The following is a 26059-nucleotide window of genomic DNA, read 5'->3' on the forward strand; positions in this document are numbered from 1 at the left end:
ATTTAGTGGAATGCAGATTAATCACATTTTATTATATTAATTCCTTAGGTTTTAAACTGTTACTTGTCTTTTCCATCTATTCCTTCATTTAATGATACAAAACAAAGAAAAATAGGGCATCTCTCTCTCTCTCTCTCTCTCTCTCTCTCTCTCTCTCTCTCTCTCTTCCTCTCTCTCTGTCTCTCTCTGTCTCTCGCTCCCTCTCTCTCTCCCCCTCGCTCCCTCTCTCTCTCCCCTTAGGCTTGCATTTATATTTATCTAGTCTCCTTGAAGATAAGCCTAGAGAGTAACAACAATGACACTGTTTGGCATGATAGAATAAAACTGAAAAAATTAGGATTTGAGAAAAGAGATTTGCTGATGGCCAATTAGTTTGGCAAATGGAGCTGCTGTCTGTTCACTTCTTACCATCTATTTTCTACAGACATACATTTCATATCATATCACCAAGCTTTTTCAACCATTAATCAGATTTCCCACAAACCATTCCTGTGACTATTTTAAGCTCCATTTTTATGGTGATGATGTGGGAAGATCTTCACTTTTAGGAATATTAATTTGGCAGCTGAGTAGAGGATGACCTGGAGTGGAAAGAGACTTGAAGCAGGGAGGCCAACCAGGAAGATAGTCCAGGTATGAGGTGATAAGAACATGCATATATCAGGGTGACAGCAATGTTAAAGGAGACAAGAAGATATATACATGAGATGTTATGAAGGTAAAATCATCAGGCCTTGGCAGCAGATTGGATATGGGGTTGAGAGGAGAATGAAGTGATGAGGATGACATCCAGGTTACGAACCTGGGTGATGGAGGGGATGTTGGTGCCATCAGTAGTAATAGGGAAGTTCAGAAGGGGGAAGGATTTGGGAAGGAAAGATGAGTGCCGTTTTGAATATATTGAGTTTAAGATATCTATGAGGCATTTTGAAGTGGGAGTCTGGAGGTCAGGAGAGAGGTTAGGGCTGAATAAGTAGATCTGAGAATCATCAGCATAGACATAATAATTGAAACCATGGGAGATGATGAGATTGCCCAGTGAAACTGCATGGAGGGAGAAGAGTGTCCAGGACATAGCCTTAAAGGATACCCACTTTAGCGATCATAATCTAACCTAGATGAAAGTCCAGCAGAGGAGACTGAGAAGGAGCAGTTAGATAAGAGTGGGGAGAACCAAGAGAGAGGAGTGTCCCAGAAACCTAGAGAGAAGGGAGCATCAAGGAGAAGAGATCTTCTTGGGTCAAGGCTGGAGAGAGGGCAAGAATAATGGGGATTGGAAAAAGAAGTAGAACGTGTACGTGTGTGCTCATGTGTGTGCGTGTGTGTGCATGTGTGTGACTGTGCTCATGTGTGCATGTGCATGTGTGTGCTCGTGTGTGCTTGTGTGTGCATGTGCGTGTGTATGCATGTGTGAGTGTGCATGCATGTGTGTGTATGTTGCAATTAAAAGATCATTGGTAACTGGAGAGAGCAGTTGAATGGTGAGGTCAGAAGTGTGTGTGTGCATGTGTGCGCATGTATGTCTGTGCGTGTGTGTGTGTATGTGTGTGTGTGTGTTGTAAGTAAAAGATCATTGGTAACTTTGGAGAGAGCAGTTGAATGATCAGGTCAGAAGCCAGACTGTAAAGAGTTAAGAGAAAGTATGTGAGGAATGGAGACCTGCAGATGGTCAGTCACAAAAGGGACAAGGAATGTGGGGTGATAGCTAGTGGATGGATCAAGGGAAGGTTTTTTGAGGAGGGGTGGACATGGTCATGTTTGTTTGCAGCCGGGAAGCAATCAGTAGACAAGGGGTGACTGAAGATAAGTGAGAGAGTGGGGATGACAGCAGGGACAACCTGCTGGAGAAGATGAGATTGTAGTGGAATCACTGGTGTATGTATAGGGGTTTGGCCTGGTAAGGAAAAGGGCCATTTCATATGAGATGAAGGTGAAGGAGAAGACAGTGGGGGAAGCCTTCTAAGCGATGTCAGTTGAAAAGAAGGGAAGAAGAGGGAACTCTTAGTGAATGGTCTCAATTTTTTTATTAAAATATGAGGCAAGGTTTTTAGAAGTGGGGTAGGGGGTGGTGGAAGTCATGGGATATTTGAGGAGGGATAAAAAATGTTTGGAAGAGCTGATGTGATGAGTGGGATAGTGAATTAAATAGGAAAATACAAAAAGGATTGCTTTATCATAGAGGGCCCAGTTCAGGTTGCATAACACAAATTTGTGGTGAACCCAGTTAGCCCGGCACCATGATTTTCTCCAACTTGAGCAGCCCATTGGTAAAAAGTGAAGGCAGTAGATAGCTGGAGCAATTCAAGGCTGAGGCACGGCAGGGCAAAATTGGTGAAGGTAAAAGGGAGTAAGAGACTCAAGAAAGGAAGAGGTCAAGATGGAGAAGGGAGGCTAGTTTAGCTGGTGCAGGGTTGATGTCCTGAGTAAGTACTGAGATACTAAGGATTTGGAGTTCATGGTGTGAGAATAAACTCCAGTGGCTCCCTATCACCTTTAGAATCAAATATAAAATCTTTTATGTGGTTTTTCACGAAAAGCTCTGTATAACCTGGTCCCCTCCACATGTCCAGTCTCCTTACATCTTACTCCCTGCCATGTACTTTGAGATCCAGTAACACTGGCCTCCCTGATATATACAAAATACTCCATCTCTAGACTGGGCATTTTCCTTGGCTATTCACCATACTTGGAAAACTATCCCTCCTCATCTCCACTTCCTGGCTTCCCTGACTTCCATTAAGTTATTAACTAAAATCCCATCTTCTACTAGAAGCCTTTCTCAATCCACCATAATTCTAGTACTTGTCCTCTGTTGATTATTTCTAATTTATTCTATACGTTTTATCTTATATGTTTCTACTTATTTGTTTGCATGTTGTCTCCCCCCATTACTATGAGCTCTTTTGGAGCAGGGACTATCGTGTGTGTGTGTGTGTGTGTGTGTGTGTGTGTCCTCACAATATCTGCCATGTAGTAGGTGCTTAATAAATGTTTATTGACTGAAAAACTCATTTGTGCAGAAGACACAAAGAGCAAACTAGGAAAGTAAATTTAGCCACCTACTAGCTCTGTGACTTTGGGCAAAGCTCTTAACCTCTCTCACCTACATCTTCTTCATGTGATGCTTAGCCTAAATCATTTCTGTGGTTTCTGGTTGGAAAAGTCTGCATTTCTACTGATTTTTAAAGAATCATCCTTATAGTAATGACATAGGGCAACTATTAAGATATTTATTCCTGACATGTCTTTGTAATAGATTTTCTAAGGCTCTAACATCAAGTATGATAATCTGGGTCATCCTAAAATTGTATAAATACATTTTTCTTTTTCTGTTTTCTTAAAATGATGATTTCATTCTATCAATTGCTTCATCTAAAATTGAATTTTCCCCCCTCATTTAACAACTTGACATACAGAATCATTCAGTGAGGATTAGTCTTTGCTCTCCTGGAGGTGGACATATCATTTTAGATGTCTTTTGGGGCAGTTAAGTGATGTCAGTCTGTTCTCTGAAGGGCAAAGACTATTGCTGCAAAAGTCTCATTTCCCTGCCCCCTTCTTATTTTCATTATTCTCTTTGACTGACATTGGATAAGGATTTTGTGTTGGATAATTTTTGCTTTGTTCACCTCTTCTCCATCCATCACTTTTATTTCCCCACTTCTTGTATTTATTTCAGTGACTAGGGATCTGGATTGGCTAAAGTTTTTACTTAGACGTGTAAAAGGCTAGCTTTCACATTTTCCTTACATAAACAGTGACCTTGAGGAGAGACAGAGAGCCTGTCACCTTTCTTCTTGTCTCCTCTAGTAACCTTTAAACTCATACATTGACTTCATACCATTCCGTATCCCATTATGGTTGGTTAGAAGAGCATTTGTTCTTAGTCCAAGACTAATGAATTCATTTTAGATATGGGTCATTGAATTCAATTGGCTTTTCAAAAACGTGCAGCCGTTTTCATTGGGGAGGGAATGGTCAGTTTCTAGAAGTTATTGATTTTCTAATGTAAATGTGCTGGCTGTTCTTGTTGCAGAAGACTAGTTCAAGATAACAATTGAGTCTTGATTGAATTGGACAGTTAAAGATTGACTATGCCTCCTGAATGCCATGGGAGTCTAAGCTCCCTAGATCTGAGGGAGTCTATACTGGTAGTAGTTTTGTAGAATGACCTCCTCTTTACACCTCTGAGGGACTGGAGTGGGATAATATGGCTACATGGCACAGTGGATAGATTGTGGGACATAGAATAAGGAAAACCTGAGTTCAAATCCTGCCTTATACAACTACTAACCAGGATAAGTCATTTCAGCTCTTTTAGCCTCAGTTTCCTCATCTGTAAAATGAAGATAATAATAGGACCCATTTCAAACTTTTTTGTGTGTAAGGCTCAGTGAGATAACATTTACAAAATGTTTTAAATCTTAAAAGTGCAATATGAATGCTAGGTCTACATATAAATAAGTTATGCCGATTTCTCTTGCTTTGCTGTCTGTTCACCACATGATATCCTGCATTCTGCTTTCCCTTCCTCCACCTTTAGTATTATTGCATTCAATTCTTTATGGGTTGTTTCTCTGCAGATAACTCTAAACTCTATAAATCTCCTTTGACACATTACTGTAATTCAAATAAGCTGTGATTTTACCACCCTCTGACTGGAAACCTTTCCAGCTTAGTAGGAAATGCAACAACCTACAGTATTCTGTTGGAACAGTCTAAGAGAGGTACAATAGACAGACAGCTACACCCAGATGCAGAAAAAACTGAGTTTAAATCAGGTCTCAGACACTTAACTAGCTAGGTGACCCTGGGCAAGTCACTTGACCCTTGTCTGCCTCAGTTTCCTTAACTGTAAAATGGGGACAGTAATAGCATCTACCTTACAGGGTTGTTGTGAAGATAAAATGTAAAGCATTCTGAAAACCTTAAGGTGCTGTATAAATGCCTAGCTCATGTTATCATACTATTATAATATAGAACATGATGTGTAATATTTATTATACAATGTGATATAAATATAGAATTGTACTATGTGGTATTTGTCATGTAGGATATTTGTTAACATTATGTGATTATAATATGAATACAATTACATGATGTTATATTAATGGTTAATATTATTATTATTCAGAGAACCCAGGGTTGCTTGCAGGCTAAGAGGAGGCATCTGAGTTGGCTTTTGTTGAAAATCTTAAAGTACTTCTACAAAGTGCCAACTATTAATGTTGCACACCATAGATTTTGAAGTGGGGCTCTGTACCCCATAGGAGGCACAGTTGATGGGGCAAAGGTATATACTCTATAGACAGACAAAGCCATAGGGAGACATTCCTTGAGTCTGGAAACATCTTCAATGCAGCAGAGAAGGGAACCCACTATAGATTCAAGAGTTAGCTAACCCTGTCTTTTAGAGTTGCGCTATGGAACAAACTAAACCTTGGAGGCCAGCTAAACAACCTGCCCAACAGGATGCTGCAGTAGGTAGTAATTCCATGAGGCCTCCACAAGAAGAGTAAGGAACATTTTGGCCCGAGAGTACTAGAAGTATGAATTTCTTTGGCAACGTGTGTTCTTTATCTATTGGCTTCACTATCACTGTACTCTGTCGGCATTCTTCCCATATGTGCTGTGTTTATTTGTAGGGGAGAGTACCAGGTTTATGGGGGCAGTGATGGCGGTTGTATTATGCCATCTTAGTGAATGCCACTGCTTTGAGCTAATTATGTCGGCTTTTACACCATTGATGGGAGGGAGCTTCCTGGTGTCAGGCTTATGTCCTCTTGTTTTGCAAGTGTTTACACTCAATATATCCTGGAACTTGAGAAAAAAGCTATTTTAGGGCAAATAAGTCCAAAGGTGGGGGTGTATGAAAAGTATATACGAAGTAAATAAAAAGTAATGGTGGATGAGGGAAGCATCATTAGAGAATCCCCAAAGGTTTTAGATGACTTGAGCTGAACGTTGAATCTGCTTGAGGAGTCTAATCAATGAGAAGCCATAGAACTCTAGGCAGAAGGAGTAACCTGTACAAATGCACAGAAGTGAGACAGGAAATGTTTATTAGGAACTGAGAAAATTATTGTACTGTTATAGTAATAGCTAATTATTAATTTGTGATCTACTCCTTTCTTTTTATTTCCATTCAAACTCAACTCCTGAAAAGGTCAATCAGTCTGTGAAGGGCATGACTGACTAATGAAATTGCTCCTAGCCTCCAAAATGCATGCTCCTTAACTGGGAGAACTAATTTCTGCTTAGGGTATAAGTAGAATCCAGTCTGGGTAAGCCTTTGCCTGGAGGAGGAACCCACTGTCTTTGTTTCCCTACATTAGAGTTTAGGGCAATTCAACTTGTGAAGGAGAAATCTGACTAGAGAGGTCTGGATGCAGATGGCTTCCCCTTCCCCAGACACCTTGAGTCTGCTGAGTCTCAATACTAAACCACATTCTCAGCAGGATGAGCTGAAGACTTTAAGCCCATCTCCTCATTAAATGTCCACCAGTCAGGGTTGATTTTCACTTGTCAGGGGAATTCCCTTTCAGAAGGGATTTTTGGCATTTCAGGGTCTCACTTAGGGTCTTTGGTTACTGAGAGAAACCACTCACCACCAATTTATTGATTGTTAGCTAGCCTAATTAATATAGTGATTATTAATTACCCAGAAACTGTATCTTTTAGAGTTTTCATTCATCTCAGAACAACAAAAAGATCAGAGTATGTGACATCATGAGAAATGATAGGTCATGAAGCTGGAATAATATATCAAAGTTAGTTTGTAGAAGACTTTAAATTTTCATTTGGTCTTACATGTAATAGAAACCTAGCAGAGTATATGGAGCAAAGGAATGACAGAGTCAAATCTACACTTTAGGGATGTTCCTTTGGCAGCTTATAAAAGATGGATTAGATAGAAGAGGGACATGAGGCAAAGAGATCAAATGGATGACTATTGAAATAGTTCAAGCAAGAAGTGATGAGGTCTTGAAGTAGGGTACTAGCCATGTAAATAGAGATACAAAGATAAAATGAAATAGTCCTGCATCTTGAGGAGTTCACATCCTATTAAATTCCTTTCCTCTGCTCACTAACCTGAGGAGAGAGGGTTTGATCTTCTCTATGGACCTTACTGAGGCTCATCATTCCTTATGTGATCCCGTCCGTGGAGATTAGAGAGAAACAGAACAATTTGATCCTGAGTTCTATAAGCATGAGAATTCCAGCTTATCAGCTCACCCAGGGTTGATCAGGCTTTGGAGCATTGTGTCACATGGACTCATCACAAGGGAGTGCCAGTTTGTCAATGTACAATGGGAGTTAAATATGAAAAAAAAAAAGCCTGTATAATACATGACGTCCTTTTCTGGGGGATAGGTTCTCTCAGCAATTTAGTTCCAAAGTCAGAATACTGCTTCCTGAAAAGATTTTTACCAAGTCAGGGTACCTTGATAGGTTACATTCTTCAGTTTCTTGATATTCATATCTATCTACTAATTAGAATCAAAACATCGTTTGCCTTGGGCAGTATTGGATAAACAGTGACAGATTGTTCCTCTTTGGTTTTCCTTTTTCTAAATTCCATGCAGACTCTTCTGCTTTAACAACATTATCTTAGACATGTAGATAGAGTTGAATAGATTATAACTTATTTTTCTTTACTTATACTCGAAATTGAAAAGCTCTGATGTTTTATAAACACAGAAACATCTAATGTCATCATGAATCTATTCAAATTTCTCCAATGGGTTACTTTCACCTGGCTAATCTTATCTCCTTTATGTTAATTTTTATGGCTTTCAGAGTCAGAAGATGAAATTTTGTGGATTTGTCCTCAAATTCTGCCCTGGGGCTTTGGGAAGTTTTAGACAAACCTTGTGAAGGGCAATGAATGCCTTGTAGGTATGATAGTTCCTTTTGACTTTGAACATACACATTCATTTATGTATGTTGTTTCCTAAAGAGCAGTTAAAGATGGCAGATTAGGGTGAAGTGGACCTGTATCTAGTCCACTAGGAATTTGATGGGGAAAGATTGACAACTATTTCTTCTCATTATTACCAACAGTCAGATACGAAATTCTGTTTCTCATTCGTCGTTGACCTGGTTGAAATTATTGAGCTAAAGTTGAAAGAATCTCTATCCCATCCAATGCCCCTTTTTTCATCCTCTTCTTCCTTTACTTTCTCTACTTTTTCCCGTATTGTTAAATTATTAGAAGTTGCTCTATAGGGATTACAGTCAATCAGTTGGCAAGCATTCATTGTGTTTACTGTGTGCCAGACACTGTAGTAAGAGCTAGGATTACAAAAAAGGCAAAACAACAGTCCCTCTTCTCAAGCACCTCACATTTGAATGGAGGAGGCAACCTGCACAGAACGAAGTACACACAAGTTATATACAGGATAAATTGGAGACAGCCTTCAAGGAAAATTGGGCACTGAATGAGACCTGGAAAGCCTCTTGTCAAAAGAAGGCTTTTAATCTGAGACTTGAAGGAAGCTGGGAGAAAGAAATGACGACAGAGCTGGTGAAAAGCCGAAAAGTCAGAAGATGGAATTTCTTGTGTAAGGAGCATCACAAAGTCTAATGTCATTGAATCCTAAAGTACATGGAGGAAAGTAAAAGTATAGGAAGACTTGAGAGGTGGGAAGGGGCCATGTTGAGAAGGACTTTAAAAGCCAAATGGAAGACCTTATATTTGATTTTGGGGATAATAGGAAGCCCCTGTAGTTTTTTGAGTAGAGGAGTGACATGGCCAGATCTGCACTTTAGGAAGATTGCTTTAGCTAAGTGGAGGATAGACTAGAGTGGGGAGAAATTTGACGTAGGGAGACCAACTAAAAAGCTATTGCAAAGTGCAAGATGATAATACCCACACCAGTCAGCAAACATTTATCAAGTGCCAAGTACTGTGCCAAGTGTTGGAGAGGCAAAGAAAAGCTAAAGACAATCCATTTTCTCAAGAAGTCAATAGTTTAATGGGGGAGACAACATACAAACAACTATATGTAAAATACATATATTCAGGATAAATTGGAATAAGCAAAAAAGAGTGAAGATACTATTATTAAAGGGGGATCAAGAGATATCATATCATAAAAATATCATAAAGATATCATAAAATATCATAAAATTTGGGATTTTAATTGGGACTTGAAGGAAATCAGGAGGTAGAGAGAAGGAGGAGTTTTCAGGGATGAGGAACAACTAGAAAGAAATACCCAAAGTCTAGAGATGGAGATTGTTGTGTGAAGAACAGCAAGGAGGCCAGTGTCTTTGGATGTCTGAGTTCATCGGGGGAAGGGAGAAAATGAATAAGAAAACTGGAAAGATAGGAGGAGGCCAGGTTCTAAACAGGTTCCCTAGAGGTGACAGGGAGCCACTGGAATTGACTGAATGATGAAGAGTGTGATGTTGGTGACATGTTAGTGACATCTTTACTTGGGAAGATCAATTTGAAAACTAGGTGAAGGATGTACTAGAGGGGTAGTAATTAATAGTAATTCAGATTTTTGGGGGGTGAGCAGCTTATTTTGGAAGAATAGTCCTTCCACTTTCATAGTCTAAAGAGTTGAAAGAGGCATGGAGATGTTAAGTGGCTAGCCCATTGTCATATAGCTAGTCTGTATCAGTGGCAGGCTTTCCTTGTACATAGGTCTTCCTTACTCTGAGGCTAGCCCTCCATCCACTGTGCCATGCAGTCTGTCGTTTATATGCCTCTTTATAGTGGTCGAAGAAACAAGCTTCACTGGACTTCTTGTTTAAAGCCTGTCAAAGTCACTTTTTATTGTTATTTCAAGCAGTTACAGGGAAAGCAGTTGCCTGACAGATTTCCTCGTATCAGCCAAGAAGTTCTGATTGCAAGCAGTTGTATCTAGTGTTCATAGTATAAAGTGAAACAGTAAAATCAAGTTCATTTAGGCTTGATCACAAGCTGCTATTAAATGCAAGAAAAACTATTCCATATGTGGGGAACTTATTGATGTATCTTATACCATTTTTGTGGAAGTTTAGTTTTGCTACTGTGAGAAGAAGGATGCTGGTGATGATAAAGATGTATTGTGAAAGTTTAGGTCAGTTTTTTTATTGGAAAGAATTAGAACACACTTTTTCAAATTATAGCCTTAAAATGGTAGTCATTTGTCTTAATTATTTAATTAGAGGGTCCTGTGAGTCTAGGCTTCAGATAGCTTAAAAGCATTTTCTTGCTCACCATGTGAGTTCACCACCATTTTATAGAAGGGGAAGGGGAGGATCAGAAATCTTCTGTGCTTTCACCAGATAGAAATGGCAGTTATTATCTGAACTATCTGAACATAAATAACACAAGATTAATTAATTTAATAAGATTCACAGATGATCATTTTCTTTAGGGTTTCTCCTCTCCTTTGAGATTTGCATATATTTCAACCTCACTTTTTGGAAGTCTGTTTTTTTAAATAAACTATTTACTTTGTGCTGAACCACACCCTTCCCTGTTAATTAAACCCCCTTCCCCCAAAAAGTGGCAACCTTATTAAAGCCCCATCCTGCAACTTTTTAAATTATTAACTATAAATACTTGAAATTCAGATCACAATCACTGCAATCCCCTGAGTTTCTGAGAGGCTTTCCCCCTAAGACTTCACACCTTCCTTAATGATTTCTTTGCAAGTTATTTTGTTTAGGATTTGAAGAAATAAATGTCACTGTTTAGCTGTAAACTGATTGTAGCAGGACTTACACAGCAATAGTCAATTGAAGATAATTAAATTAAAGTTATACATCATACTCTTAGCGTTTTTCTTCCACAGTGATACACTGGTGAACACGACACCTTCAAAGGCTTCAGTGTTCTGGGGGTAGCAATATACTGCCAGAAGTTTTATGCTTTATATTAAATTCCATTATTACTTTCACATGGACTTTGTCAAATATTGATATTCCTGGGGGTTGGCATCTAATGTTGAGAAAAATCAGTTTTAGAATTATGAGCAGCAGAGCCTATTTCTTTAAACTGGAAGGGACCAAAAAGGCCATCTTGTCCACACACTTCATTTTACAGATGAAGAATTCTAGAACCATAGTGGTTTGGGAATTTCCTGAAGGTTACACAGATTCTTAAATGGAAACTAGATCTTCTGTTTCTCATGATTCTACTGTCAAGACAGGTTGGTCCTCTTCTCTCTCTCTTTTTAATTGGGGTGGGGGATAGTGCTTGATGCTACAGAACAGAAAAGGAATTGGATGAATAAAAAGCCCAAGAGGCAGAATTTCTGGGTAATTGACAATCAGTTTATTAATTAGGCTAGCAAATAATCAATAAATTGATGGTTACAGATTTCTCTTGGTAACTGATGACAAAATCATGGAAATTATGCTTAAATATCTTTAGAAAAGGAGGTGCCTCTGACAGGTGAAAAATCAATCCCAATTGGTGAACAATTAATGAAGCAATAGACATATTAATGAGGAGGTGGGCTGAAAGTCTTCAGTTTTTCCTGGTGAGAACATGACTTGATCATTCAACTCAGTTGCCTCCAGCAATTCAGACCCAAAGGAACCCATCTGTACCCAGACCACTCTGGTTGTTTTTTCCTTCATAAGCTGGGTTACCCTAAACCTCAATGGGGGGAGTACAATGACATGGGCTTATTTCCTAAGGGCAAGAATTCACCTAGATTAGATACTGTTTATACTCTAAATAGAAATAAGGTCTTCTAGTTGGGTGGGATCCCACTCCAGATTGCAGAGCATAACCTAGAGGATTTGGGCAATCTCATCTATCAGCAATGTCCTTCAGAGATTGATCTACAGAGACTGGTCCCTGAATGAGGAAATAGAAAGAAAAACCTCAATCCTAATTTAATAATTGGTTATTAATACAATAGCAAAACAATCACTTCTCTCAAAGTCTTTAGTAATAAATTCATGTAATTATTGAAGGTTGGGCAAGAGGGAATGATCTATAGTTACAGTCACAAGTCAATTTCCATATAGTAATGAAGAAAAGCATTCGAAGGTCAGTCACTTTATCCAGTGATCAAAATGGCACTGGAGCACAGTAGCAAGAGCATTGTCTATGAATAAGAGGAACTTCATTCAAATGAATAATTGCCATCTGGGTGACCTTGGGCAAATGACTTTGCTTCCTTCAGCCTCAGTATCTTCATGTATACAATGAGGGGGTTCAACTAAATGACCTTTGATGTCATAGAATATGAGAATTGAAAAAGCATCTCAGTAGCCATCCATTCCAACTCATATACAAGAGGAATCCTGAGTCTATCATACCTCCTGAGTCATCATCTAGCCTCTGCTTTAAGATCTCCAAGGAGGCAAAAGGCACACCTTCTTGAAATAGTCCACTCCATTTTTGGACAGCTCCCATTTTTAGGAATGTTTTCTTGAAATCAAGTCTAAATTTACTTCTTTGTAACTTCCTCCTATTACTCCTGGTTTCGTCAATGTCCTAAAAAATTTGTCTTGCTCTGCATTTTGAATCCTTTACCTCAGGAATTCTGGTTGGTCATGACACTGATAAGAGTTCATCACAACAGTATTCCATCACATGTATATACCATAAATTGTTCATCCATTCCCCAAGTTTATGGGCATTTCTTCAGATTCAGATTTGAGATTTTCCATCTCAAAAAAGCTATGAATTTTTAAAATATCCTTAGTCTTTGTTTTTCTGAGGACTAATCTCTCCCTTAAACTATAGTCCCTTTCATTTTCTCTCCCCCTTCTCCCTTTTTGGTTTCGCTATTGAGTAAAATGCATTTCTGTACCTAGTTTCTGCTTTCTTTCCTTTCATTTCTTAAAATCATCAGGACAGAACAAGAACCATTCCTAGGTCTTGTCTAATTGTATTCCCTCTATGAACCCTGTTGATCAGAGAAGATACATATATCATCTCTAATATTTGAATATAATCAGTTTATCATTGTTTAATGTTTTATCATTGTTCATTAATGTTTACCTTTTCATGTTTCTCATCACTCCTGTGTTTGTATATCAAAGTTTCTCTACAGCTTTGGTCTTTTCACCAGGAATGCTTAGAAGTAATAATTTCCTTGAATGTCTATTTCCTCCTGTAACATTATACTCAGTTTTGATGAGTAAGTTATTCTTGGCTATAAACTCATATCCTTTGCCTTCTTGAATGTCATATTCCAAGTTCTCCACTCCTTTGTAGTGATGGCTGCTAAATCTTGTGATCCTGACTGTGACTCCTCAGTACTTGAATTCTTTCTTTCTGTCTGCTCATAGTATTTTTTTTTCCTTTGACCTGGAATTTGGTTATGATTTTCCTGGGAGTTTTCATTTGGATATTTCATTCAGGAGGTAACTGATGGTTACCTGTTTTGTGGCTTTATTTTGTGATTCTAAGAGAGCTAGGAAGTTTTGTTTTAAGATTTCTTGAAATATGATGTCTGGGCTGAAATTCAGATAGTTTAATGATGCTTAAAATTTCTTCTCAATCTGTTTTCAAGGTCAGTTGTCTTTTTTTTTTCTTATGAGTAGGGAGTGGCATGATTGAAGTTACATTTGAGGAATATCACTTTAATGGCTAAATGCAGGGTGGATTGGATTTGGAAGAGATTTAAGGCAGGCAGATCCACCAACAGGCCATTGCAATAATCCAGGTATGAGGTGATGAGGGCCTGCACTAGGGTGGTGACAATGTCAGAGGAAAGAAGGGAGATGCTGCAAAGGTGACACCAATATACCTTGGCAACGGATTTGCTATGAGGGAGAGAGAGAGAGTGAGGAATTCAGGATGACTCCTAGATTTTGATCTTGAGGGATTAGGAAAATGGCGTTAATTTCTATGTTAATGGGGAAGATAAAGAGTAGGATTGGGGAGTAGTCTGGGGGGAAATATGAGCTCTGTTTTGGAAATACTGAGCTTAATATATCTACTAAACATCCAGTTTGAAATGCCTATAAGACAGTTGGAGGTGTGAGATTAGATGTCAGCAGAGAGTCTGGGGCAGGATAGGTAGATATGAGAATCTCAGAAACATGAGGATGGTAATTAAATCCACAGGAGCTGATGAAATCACCAAGTAAAGTAGGATATAAAGAGAAGAGGCCATAGGACAGAAGCCTGTGGAATATCTATGGTCAGAGAGCATGATCTATAAGAAGATACGACAAAGGAGACAGGGGAGTTGTTAGATAAGATAGTAGGAAAGTAGATTAGTAGAAGAGAGTGGTATCCTGGAAACCTAGAGGGAAGAGAACATCAAGGAAGGGAGAATGATCAAATGTCAAAGGATGCAGAAAGGTCAAGGAAAATGAGGACTGAGAAAAGGTAATTGAATATGCAACTAAAGGATAATTAATAGCTTGGTAGACAGAAGTTTCAATGGAAAGATCATTGATTCTGATCATAAGATCAGAAGCCAGATTGTAAGGGTTGAAGCATTTTAGTCCTTGGGATTCTACTCTGTCTTTCATCTAAATTTTTTAAAATATGCGTTCCTAGAATCTAGAAAATGTTAGACACTTTCCAGATAACCTCTTCTGTAAACTCTATTATGGAGTGTTTTCTTCCTGTCAAAGTTCCAGTCATTTCTTCTCCACCACCCAAATCTTCCCTGTTAGTGAGAACCAGAATAAAATTTCCCTTTGTAGTCTCCACCACCTTTTTGAACAGTGAAATTATCACTAAGACAAGTGAAGAAATGATTAGCTGTCATGATTTTGGCAGTGAGAGCGCCAACAGATGTTTGGATAATTGGAGTCTTCCATTATTACTATCTCATGACTCTGTCCCAGACTTATAATCTGTTTTACATACTCCTTATCTATTTTCTCTTTCTGTCCAAGTGCATTATAATATACCCCAGTGATAAAACCATTCTTCTTCATTCAACTTTTATCCAGATTTTCTCTGTTATTGGTTCCAAGATTTTCTCATACCTTCCTCATAAACAATATGAATTCTCCGTTTTTTCTTTCTTTTGAATATACCCATCTCGAACTATAATCCAGTCATAAACTTTATCCTATCAAATCTCAGTGACAACTATGAAATCTAACTTGATTCTTTTGCATTAAAACCTCTAATTATTCTTGTTTGCACCAACACTTTAGGCATTTATGAATAGACATTTGATACCCTGTGTTCTACTTTGAGCTCCTTTCTTAGATTTTTGTCTCTTGCATATTTTTGGGTGTTTCAGCTATTATACTTCTTTCCTTTGGCTGTTCTCTGACATACATAAGAAAAACTCTCCTGGCATTTTAGTTTTAAACCCTTTGGATTAGATTTGCAAGGTACTTGGCAAATACCATAAATAAAGAGAGAGTAAAGGAAAATCTACCTGCCTTTGAGGAATTCAAGTCATCTATCCCAGTTGAACTCCAATCTTGAGAGAAATATTAGACCTTTTTATGTCGTCAAGTAAATAAGCATTTATTAATTGTCTGCTACCTGCCAGGCACTAAGCTAGCTTATAAAAACTTCAACTTCGACTAGGACTCTGTCAAGTCTCTATGATAAATCATGATCCAGAATCCAAATTCCACTCTAAGACTCCATCTTAGCCAACTACTCACTTCCAATATTAATTTTATTCTTTGTAATTAATTACCTTCAATGTGCAGCACTGAGGAAGAACCAATTCCTATCTCAGTTGGCTTTAATTTCTTGGCCGACTTCATAGTCATAGGCAATATGAGGGACCGAAACGAAATGATAATAAATCCTAAAAAATGGTTATTTTTTTCTATCAGTGTCATTTGCATACATGTGAATTACTAGAGGTGATTAGTTGTAATCCCTTTTGATAAGTTTTGGGGGGTTTTCTATTGTGTCTAAGATACATGATCTAGGAAGATAAAAGACCTTTCAGTTGTTAGGGAGTAGACAAATAACTTAAACAGGGAACCAACAACTACAAAGCTCCTCTTTTCTCCCTTTGTCCCTTAGTGGTGCTCTCTCAGTTGATAGCTTCTGTACCTCTACTATATCTTTCTTGAGAGAAAAAGCAACTTCTTTCTTAAGAGCATCTAACTTTACTCTTCAGAAGCAGCCCCACATCTGTTTTTAAACTCTAGTTGTGTAGCATTTTCCATCATCTGACAAGGATGCCTCCTCAACCTCAGAACTCTTCCTTTTCCATTAAAGCCTCTTCAGGAATGCTTTATTCTTCCTAACAGCTTTTAGTGTGGAAAGCTGTCTGATCAGCTCCCACTTGGAATAAAAATAACAATCCCTTGGCTATGGCACAAAAACAAACATTGAACATTCAGTGAAAGTTACTGCACATTTATACGTATATATCTCTGACAAATTGTGGCCTTCTTTAATGTGGGGTGGGGAAGAAGGGAGAGATAAGAACTTAAAATGTACAAAAAAAAAAGAAAAAAAGAAATAAAAAAAGAAATGAAAACAGATCTAAATTTAAAAAACCTCAAGGAAATAGTCAAACCATTCTAGTATCTTTGCCAGGAAAACCCCAAATGGGGTCACAAAGAGTCAGCCGCAATTGAAAATGACTGAACAACAACAACAAATTATTATTATATGGTATATGTATTAAATTTAATATGGTGGTAACACACTTGCTCTATTTGTGTCTCCTACTGTATTAAAAAAAAATTATCCTTTCAGTGGGCTAAGCAAGGAAAAGTACACAGTTTGGGATTAATGTCTACTAGACAATATGATGAAGAAATCACATTGACCATTGGGTTAGCTCCACAAGTTGGCTCTTAATTTTGGTGATGTTGAAAGGGATTTCAAAACAGAGTTTGCACTTGGTGTTTTTAGGATACATGGTAGTTAAAACAGGGAGAATAAAAGGATGGAAAGATTCAAACTTCTGAGGAGTTAAGAATACCTTATGAAATCACTGAATTCCCTGAGAGTAGGATCTCTGAGGTCATCTGGTCCAGTCTGTGCCACAAGAATGAATCATGGCTCCTCCATCATACATCACGTCTAAAGTGACAAAACTGACAAAACACGAAAAATGTTTATGAAAACAATGTGACCATGTTTCATTTAATCCAAATATTAAAAAAAAAAAATTCTGTGAAATGTGTTAAACTAGCTTTTGACTTTATGAAACTGCTCCTCTGGCCGGTGTGCTCACACATGCAAGCACACAGTTTGGTTGATTTATCAGTTTTCAATAACTAGTTTTGGGAAATCATATGGAAACTATCAAACAAGTCAATCACAACAGTAGATGATTGTACCTTGGGTAGGGAAGGTCCTATAAATAGGACAACAGCATATTGTGCAATGCTTAAACCCGAAGGACCTTAGAGAAGCAAGAACTTCATGTCTATTAAATATTCATTAGAAAGGAGAGGACCACTGAGGGAAAATGCATTTTTGTTGCCGTTGTTTGTGTATATTATTCTCTAAGACTCATTTTTAGTACTTGGAGAAAGCTTCTTGAGAAAGGTTAGTCTATCTAGGCCCACTGGTGGCATCTGTGGGAAATGCAAGGATAATGGTGTGAGGGATTATTAATCTCATAGAGGAAGATATGCATGTCTCTCAAATCTAATCTCTAGAAATGATGGCAGACATGATCCACCTGCACAAAAATATTTGAAAATAAAAACTTTGCTATACAATATAGTACTGATTACGCAAGAAAATAAATGCTCTAACAAATCATGCAAGGACCAAATGGATGAAGAGTGTGGAGGAATTAAAATTTTAGTTTTAAAAAAATAGTATTTTTAAAATGTCATGCAATATTTTCCAATATTCTGAACAATAAAAGCACATTCATATCTACATGGAAATGTCAAATAAGTTATTTTAGCTCTTTCTTTTTCCCCCAACCCTCAGCTATTCCTTTGGGTATTCTAGTTGTACGAGGAGACTGTGATTTGGAAACTTGCCGTATGTACATTGACCGCCTACAGGAGGTGAGTTGATTTGGACAATTGTTTATTCATAATGACTGCTTGATAAGACTATGGGGTCCATAACCAATTCCTGACTATGTGAATTCAGTTAAGGAAAGATTAACAAGAGGAAAACTAGTCTATGGCACTGCCTCAAAATGTATAATTGTTAAGAAAATTCCCTCAGTTTTAGTGCTTTACTGCTAAGATGAAATAGAATTTTAAAATAGGGAAGAACAATGCATTAATCAACTCAATGAAATTTTTAAAAAATACTTCATGCATGCTCATTAAATACCAAAACCTGTGTTTGGCATTACCAGGTGATACAAAGTTGAGTAAGATATTCATTGTCTTTGTTCTCAACAAGTTTACAGTCTTGCAGGTAAGACAGGTATACAGATAGCAATAATACATTGTAGAATACAATAAATGCTATTAAGACAAGTATAAACAGCATGCTGTCAGATTTTAAACTCTGAAGACATGACAGAATCTCTGATTTTGGAGGAGAGCATAAGGTACCTGTATAAGAATGTGCTACACACTGCTGCTTCCTGAAGTAGCCCATCCCAGTTTGGGATAGTGCTAATGGACAGGAAAGTTTTTTTTTTTTCTTATACCAAGCCAATTTTTTTCTTTTTAATTTCTACTTATTTATATGTAATTCTGCCTTTTGAGTCCAAATCGAATATTTCTTTCACATGACAGTCTTTCAACACACATATATTTGGGGTAAGTTAGTGAAGGCATTTTGAAAGAGTTGACAGCTAAAGTTGACCTTGAAGGATGGACATAATTTTGACAAGAAAAAACTGGTCAGAAGTATATTCCAAGAAGAAGAAATAGGATAAACAAAGGGAAGGAAAATATGAGGTGTGTGCAAACTCTGAGTGATCTAATGTGGCTATTGTATAGTGTATGCATTAGTTAGTAGTGGAAGAAAAGCCTAGAAGAGTTGATTAAAGGGAGCCTGAAGACCAACCTAATAATTAGTTTCTATTTTATTTGATAGTCAATAGAAAATCATTGAAGGTTTTGGGGCATGCAATTAATACAATGATTAAAGATTAAAATGACAGTAATATATGAGATAGATGAGGGTGAAATGTCAAGACTGGAAGACTAGTTAGGAGATTGTTGTAACAGTCTAATACATTTATTTAGGGCTTCAAGGTTTGTAGAACATTTTGACTACACTTTGACTTTTTCATAAGAATCCTATAAGCTAGGTGCTATTATTACTCCCATTTTACAGATGAGAAGATTGAGACTTTAAGAGATTAAATGGTTTTCTTTAGTCTCACAGCTATTAAATGTCTAAAGGCAGGATTTTAATTCAGGTGTTCTTCACTCCAAGTCCAGTGCTCTATATACCAAACTATCTAGCTGTCTAAGTTAAGTCAAGCCATAGGGAGGGCCTAAATTATGGCAGTGGTTTTAGGATTTATAAGGGTTCATGGGAGATATTAGATATATTTCATAGGTAAAATCAGCAGGACTTAGTAAACCCTTCTATGCGGGCTTTAAGGTAGAAGAAGGAAAAATATGGATTCAAGTTTTTTCCCAATCCTGAGTACTTGGTGGTACTAAACAGAAGAGGAGAGACCAGGAACTGCAATCAGTTGGTTTGAGGATTGGGAGATGATGCATTCAGTTTTGGACATGTTGAGTTTGAGATGCTAGTGGGCATCTAAATAGAGAAATTTACGAAATAGTTGGTCATCCTGTTCTGTGGCCAAGAGAGATGGGTCAAAGCTAGAGCTGCAGATTCATGAATCATCTACTTAGGGATGATAATGAAAGCCAGGAGAGTGGATACTTTTGCTGAGGAGTGTACAGAAAAAAGAGAAATGAATTAAGGGCTGAGCCTTACATGAAGGGAGTCGGAGGAGGAAGAAAAGTCATTAAATCAGACAAAGAATTGTTCAGAGGAGTAGGAACAAAGAATTTTAGGAATAGAAAGTCGAGTGAGTCAATAGTTTCAGTTCTGCAGAGTAGTCAAGGTGAGTGAAGACATAGAAAGAACCACTGGATTTGTCAATTATGAAGTCACTGAGAGAGCATTTAAGTGATAAAGGTAGAAGTCTTACCTCGATAGAGTTACGAGGAGGTAGATGGAAAGAAAATGTAGGAGATTAGTCTTTCAAAAAGTTTGATAAGGCAAAGGATGAAGCATTATAGGGTAGCACCTTGCATTAGTGACATGTTGGAGGGAATTTTTTTTTTTAAAGAAAAGAAAAGCAGTGAACATGTTTGCAGACAAAGAGAGGGGCATGGTGAATAGGGATATTGCTGTCATCTCTACTCTGGTTAGAGCTTAATTACCTCCCTGGAACTGATAGCCAGTCATCTGTCACTGTTTCCCTAACTAATTAGAAATTCAAAGGGTATTGAAAATCAATGAAAATAAATAGGTGTTTGGGTTAATCATCCCTCTAGTAATCAGATCAAGCTTATTTCAGAGAGAACCTGGATTTTTAGATTTTATTTTCATCCTTGCAGAAAAGGAAAAAAACCCATGTTTTCTTCTTGCAAAAAAGAATAAGGAATGCCCAACTTTTGATATTCCCAATATGATAAAACTTCAGAATCACAGAAAAAAATCATATCATTGCCATGAATTCAGATTGTATCATTAAAGCTAACAGTACCATGTCTTTCCATGCTAACTTTAGTGAAAATACATTGGTCATTTAAAAAAGTTTTGTGAGGGAGATTTCTAATTTATATTTCCCACAAATAGAATAAAGAATTAAGAAGAACTGCTCTTGGTAATACAAGTAGACAACATTGCTAGACTCTGTTCCACATTGTGGTAAAAGTGCTTTCAAACTGAAGCCACTAATTTTTAGAGGTCAATGCCTATGACTCAGCAATGGCAGCTTACTTGGGGAGAATTATGTAGAAGAAAAGATGATTGTCATGCACGATACTTATTGTCAGAGGTGAATGAAGAATAATTAGTAAATTCATGGATACTCATTTGAAAACATTATTGGTACGATTAAGTATTTAAGAATTCCTACCTTTATCAGGGCTGTGACATATGGATGTATATTCATTTTTCACTGACTCTGGCCTAATAATAACTTTTCCAGTCCATAGCCTTAACTATACAATGGGAATGATAATATTTAACCATCTACCCTGGGTTGTGAGGATTTTGTCCTTTTTATATCTGTTCACACTTAAAACAGAAAACATCAGGCCCCCTCCCAAAGAGGGGAGCATTTTTGTAAACATTAATGTGTGATATATATGTAAAGATACTTTTTTTAAGGAACTGAACATTATTGAAGGATTCAAAGGTGCCTTCCATTTCTGACCATCTATGAATGTGTTAACACAAACTAGGAATCTTTTTTTTAATACTTAAAATCTGAACAGAAGACATAAGCCCTTATTTAAACAAATTCAGTTCTGTTTCAGAACAGAAGTCTATGATGAAACACAGATCCATGCCAGGATTTTTTTTTTTATTTGGAACTTATTTAAAGACACAGAAGACCTTTTAATTAAATATGCAGAAAGTGCAAACTTATAAGGAAGAGCCAATTTGAAGGGTGACAGAATACCAAATTTAAATGATCCTAATAGTTAATAATGTTGAATCAAAACTAACAAGATGAAATATAAAAAGGAGTGTTAAGTTCTAAATTTAATTTTTTTAAAAAAATATTGCAATTAGGTTTAAAATTGCCTAAGTACTGAATTGAGGAGACCTTACTTGGTAGCAGAAAATGTGAGTGTATTGGCTAGTAAGAAGCTCAATATGCATTCATAAAAATACAGTGTTCTAAGCATTGGAAGTGATATCCTTTAAAATGATCAGACTGCATCTGGAACCTTATCTTGATCTCTGATTTGGGAGCATCCAGAGGTAGGAAATGAGCACGGAGAGGTGTCAGGAGACTGTTGTATGACAGATAGTTAAAATAATTGAGGATGATTATAGCAGAGATAACAAATCTTGAGGGAGACATGATAGTTGTCAAATATTTGAAGCAGATTGATTCGAAGTTGATCCAAAGGGCATACTGGAATGAATAGGAGGAAGTTAAAGAGAGAGACAGATTCTGGCTCTGTGTAGGGAAACACTGTGCAACAATAAGAGCTGTCCAACAATGGGAGCAGCTGCCTCATGAAACAGTGGGCTCTCAGTCATAAAATCTCAGTTCAATCTTGTAATAATCTGTCAAAAATGATTCTTACAGTGCGTGGGAGATTGAATGAGATGACCTCTAAGGTTTCTTCCAACTTCAAGATTATGTGAATTTTCCTCATCTCTGATATCAGCCAGAGTTTGGACATTAGATATAACTCAGATGTTTTCCTCCGGAACAAAAAGTAGCCTATCGGCTAGAGAGGAAGAAGTGAAAATAGGAATTTAATCTGATCTTATTATAGGCCTCCTAATTAAAAGAAGAAAACTTCCATTACCTCTGAGTCACTTACCAGTGCTGCAAGGCACATAAATCATCAATATCTGGGGATATAACTATCTGAACATCTATTGGATATGCCACCATAACAGGAGTCGGGGAAGTGGGGCTGGAGTTAGGAGGTAGTCTAAGATAGGAAGCAATACTAACAAAACTAAATAGTACAGATAAGAATTCTAGGTGGGGAAGGAGAGGAAGGAAAGATAACTTCCAAATACCAAATACTGATTTGTGAATAAAGTCAATTTCGTTGGCCACAGGAAGCAAACTTAGAGGGGAAAAAATCCCTGTAGGAAGGAGGTATGAGGCTTTAAGAACAAAAGTCTGAAGAATTGCTGACATTTGTGAATAGATACACCATGCTAATTATTCTCAGAGTTACAGAATGTGACAAATATAACTATTTCAGCCATAAGAACTTTTTTTTTAAAAGTGGGTCAAGTTTTCAGCAGCTTAGTAAGTCCTCATTCATTATAACTCCATGGATTTGTGATTTGTGGTCCATTAGACGTTGAATGTCAAAAGTTAACTTTTTTTTGCTGTCTATGAAAAAGCAATTTGCTTCCTAAGCAAATTATTTATTTTCAGGATAAGGATAGAAAAGACATTTTAACCTTCTAAGAATTCATTATTTTAAGGTACTTTAGTAGTATCATTAACATAGCAGCAATGAATGTGTTAATTACATGATCCTTATCTGTTAATTAAAGTTGGTTGGGAAGGACCCCTAGCTGTTAGTGTGAGTTACATATGCATTTGAAACTAATGAAATACATTCCTTTAAAATGTGTTCTTTGATTTTGACTTTTGAGTAGTTCAAGTTGAACTTTCCCCAGTGAACTGAAAATGAGTAGTTTTTGCCATGCTTGGCAATGATTTTTTTTTTTTACTTCTATCATTTGTTTTTGTTTATTTGAAATTGTCATTGTATTTGGTTTAGTTTTTTAGATTGGAATAAATACATTCTTATGCTTAACTTTGTTGAAATTCTTTTGCAGCCATAAATATTTCTTTCATTTTTCCCACCAGGATCTGCAGTCAGTTCCTTCTAGTTCCCAGAGAGTTCATTACCAGGTAATTTATGCTGATTTCTTTTTTCTTACTTTCAGGCCAACAGAAATTCATCTTTTTATTAATGTCATTTTAAAAAGTCATACCTTATGCTGAGATAATTGTAATTATTCACTTATAGAGCACTTCAAAGTTTTAGAGAAAGACTTTCCTTACAAGCCCGTAGGGGAGTCCATGTAAGTACAATCGCTATTCCCACTTTATAGATTTGAAAACTGAGGCTCAGAGATGTAAAGTGATTTCCTGATGGTCACACAGCTAGAAATGTCAGAGATGGACTATATATCTAATGGCTAAAAAAAAAAAAAAAAAATCCCTCTTCTTTCCACTAGATTATCTTTTAAGAAAAGCTTCTACTTATTTTTATTCTTTGAAATATCTTGATTTTATTGGAATAGTCATTAGTCTAGGAAACCTTGGATAATTGATTTTCTCCCCAGGACATTTAGGGTGTTCACAGTTTCTTCACAGTGCAGAGTTTCAGTTCATCATTCTTATGTCAGGCTTTGAGCTCTGTTGATTATAACGTGAAATTAGCAAAACCTGTGACATATGTTTGATTCTTGGTTCCCGAGCTTCCAGTTGCTTCCATGATCCCAGCCAAACTTTCCCCAAATGTATTTCATTAGTCACAGAATGAACCACTGGATAGAACATGAATGACTCGTTATAATGAATCCCTGCACCTGGAGAAATAGCTACATGTAAAACCCTTCTGAGAAGATATCATCTTTGCATATGAAAAACATGTAGAAGTATAATTATATACTGAGTTATTTTTTATAGGAGAATACAGATGTGCTTGTTTGAAGAATCTATATGAACATAAACTCAGAGAGTAACTACTGGCATTTTAGAATAATTTTTCACTTTATAATAATAACTCACATTTATATCATAGCTCTAAAGCCAGAGGGACCTCAGAGACAATCTAGTTCAATCTTTTCATCTTATAAATAAGGAAACTGGGCTTTGGAAAAGTCAGAGACAGGATTTGAATCCAGTTCTTCTGACTCCAGAACCAATGTTCTTTTGACTGTACCTCATTGCAAATCACTTCCCTAACAACAACCTTATGAGATGTGTGATGAAATATTATGACTTCCTTCCTCTATTACAGATAAGATTGTTAAGTTTGAGGTTAAGTGATTTGACCAAGATCAAACAGCTAATAAGGAACAAAGCTGAACTTAGCATCCATGTGTCACTGATTCCTGGTAGGTACTTTGCAAATGGATTCATTACAGAATTCCTTTTAAAAGTCAAACTCCTTTAAAATATGTTTAGGTTACAGAACCTTGATTCATAAATAGCTTTCCAAGGTCAGAGCTATCACATGAAGCATGACATGTCTGTATGTAGAAGGAGCTAGGTGTGCTAGAGTCCCCAGGGAGATAGAGGAATGAGAACAGAGTAATACATCACTTTCCACTGTCACCTAGGAACATCAAAATGTCGAGCTATAGAAATGGAAGGAGCTTGGCAGTCTTGCAACTTTATCCATCAGATAAGGAAATTGAAGTTAAGTGACTTTCCTATCTCATGAAATACAACAAATATTTTGCTAGATATGTGCAAAGTTAGTTGTGGAATTGGGATTAGCATCTATCTTCCCCTAACTCCTACTTGGGAACTCTTATTTTCTTTTTGACCTTAGTAACTGATTGGGAAATTCTCCTGTAGTTGTTTTGAACATGAGAGCAGTCAGGCAATACGCAGAAAAAATTATTTACCAATAGCCAATGTCTCAGTGAATTAATGTTCTGAGGACCCATGAGACATTGGTATTAGAACAGATCAGGGTCAGTGCAGGTCATTTATTCTGTTTAGTTGGTATTGAAAAAATATATTTTCTGCCTCATTTTGCAAAACTAGATAGGGCTATTTTCTCAGAATATTATACCTTGAATTATGGTGTTTGGCCAAGCTTAGTCTTTCTGATTTAGTTTATTAATTCATCTGAAAAATTATTCTTCAGATTTTATCTAGGTAACTATTTCAATGAAGATGTCAAAGGAGGGGAAATTGATGATAGCCTTGAAGACTGGAGTTGTTAATGTTGTATTCTATGACAGATATGAAGGAAGGCAGGAATAAGCATTTATATAGCACCTACTATGTGCCAGGTACTATACTAAGTACTTTACAACCATTATCTAATTTGATCCTCACAATAACAGATAATATAAGAAAATGTATTATTGTTGTTTGTTGGGGAGAGGGAGCAAATATGTGGTGGCAGTGACAGAGGTTGAAACTGAGGATAAAGGAAGGTTTTAGTTAGAATAGAGGAGGATTTGCAGTGGGGGAAGTGGAGAAAGGGACAATTCTGTATCACCCACTTCAGACATTGCTTCACAGTTTTAATGGATCTACTGTCTCATGTGTTTGAATACTTCAGACACCAATTCACATTCTCTTCATCCAAAAGGATCCTTGTCTTGTCTATTTTTTCTATAACTCCTTCCTAGAAGTATGGTTAATTATCTTTCTTTTCTTTTGGGACATAATAAAATGAAAAATAGTATACTGGTCATTGTGCATGTAAGAATTACCCTAATACATTTTCTAGAGTAGATCTGTGCAACCTATGGCCCCAGCAGAGGTACTGAAACAGTTACCATGAGTCTTTTCTTCAGCACATTTGATCATCAGGGCCTCTTTTTTTATCTCCTGTTCTC

General features: G+C 37.0%; 1 protein-coding gene across 1 annotated transcript in view; it reads left to right on the top strand.

The window, feature by feature from the left end:
* Positions 1 to 26059, top strand: part of DGKI (diacylglycerol kinase iota) — a 552077-nt gene that overhangs the window by 403342 nt on the left and 122676 nt on the right. The window contains exons 22-23 of the mRNA XM_072652615.1: positions 17804 to 17883; positions 23337 to 23381. Of these exons, the coding sequence (XP_072508716.1) occupies positions 17804 to 17883; positions 23337 to 23381 (125 nt within the window). The remainder of the gene's footprint in view (positions 1 to 17803; positions 17884 to 23336; positions 23382 to 26059) is intronic.

Source organism: Notamacropus eugenii, chromosome 3, assembly GCF_028372415.1.
Source record: "Notamacropus eugenii isolate mMacEug1 chromosome 3, mMacEug1.pri_v2, whole genome shotgun sequence".
NCBI classification, from domain to species: Eukaryota; Metazoa; Chordata; class Mammalia; order Diprotodontia; family Macropodidae; genus Notamacropus; species Notamacropus eugenii.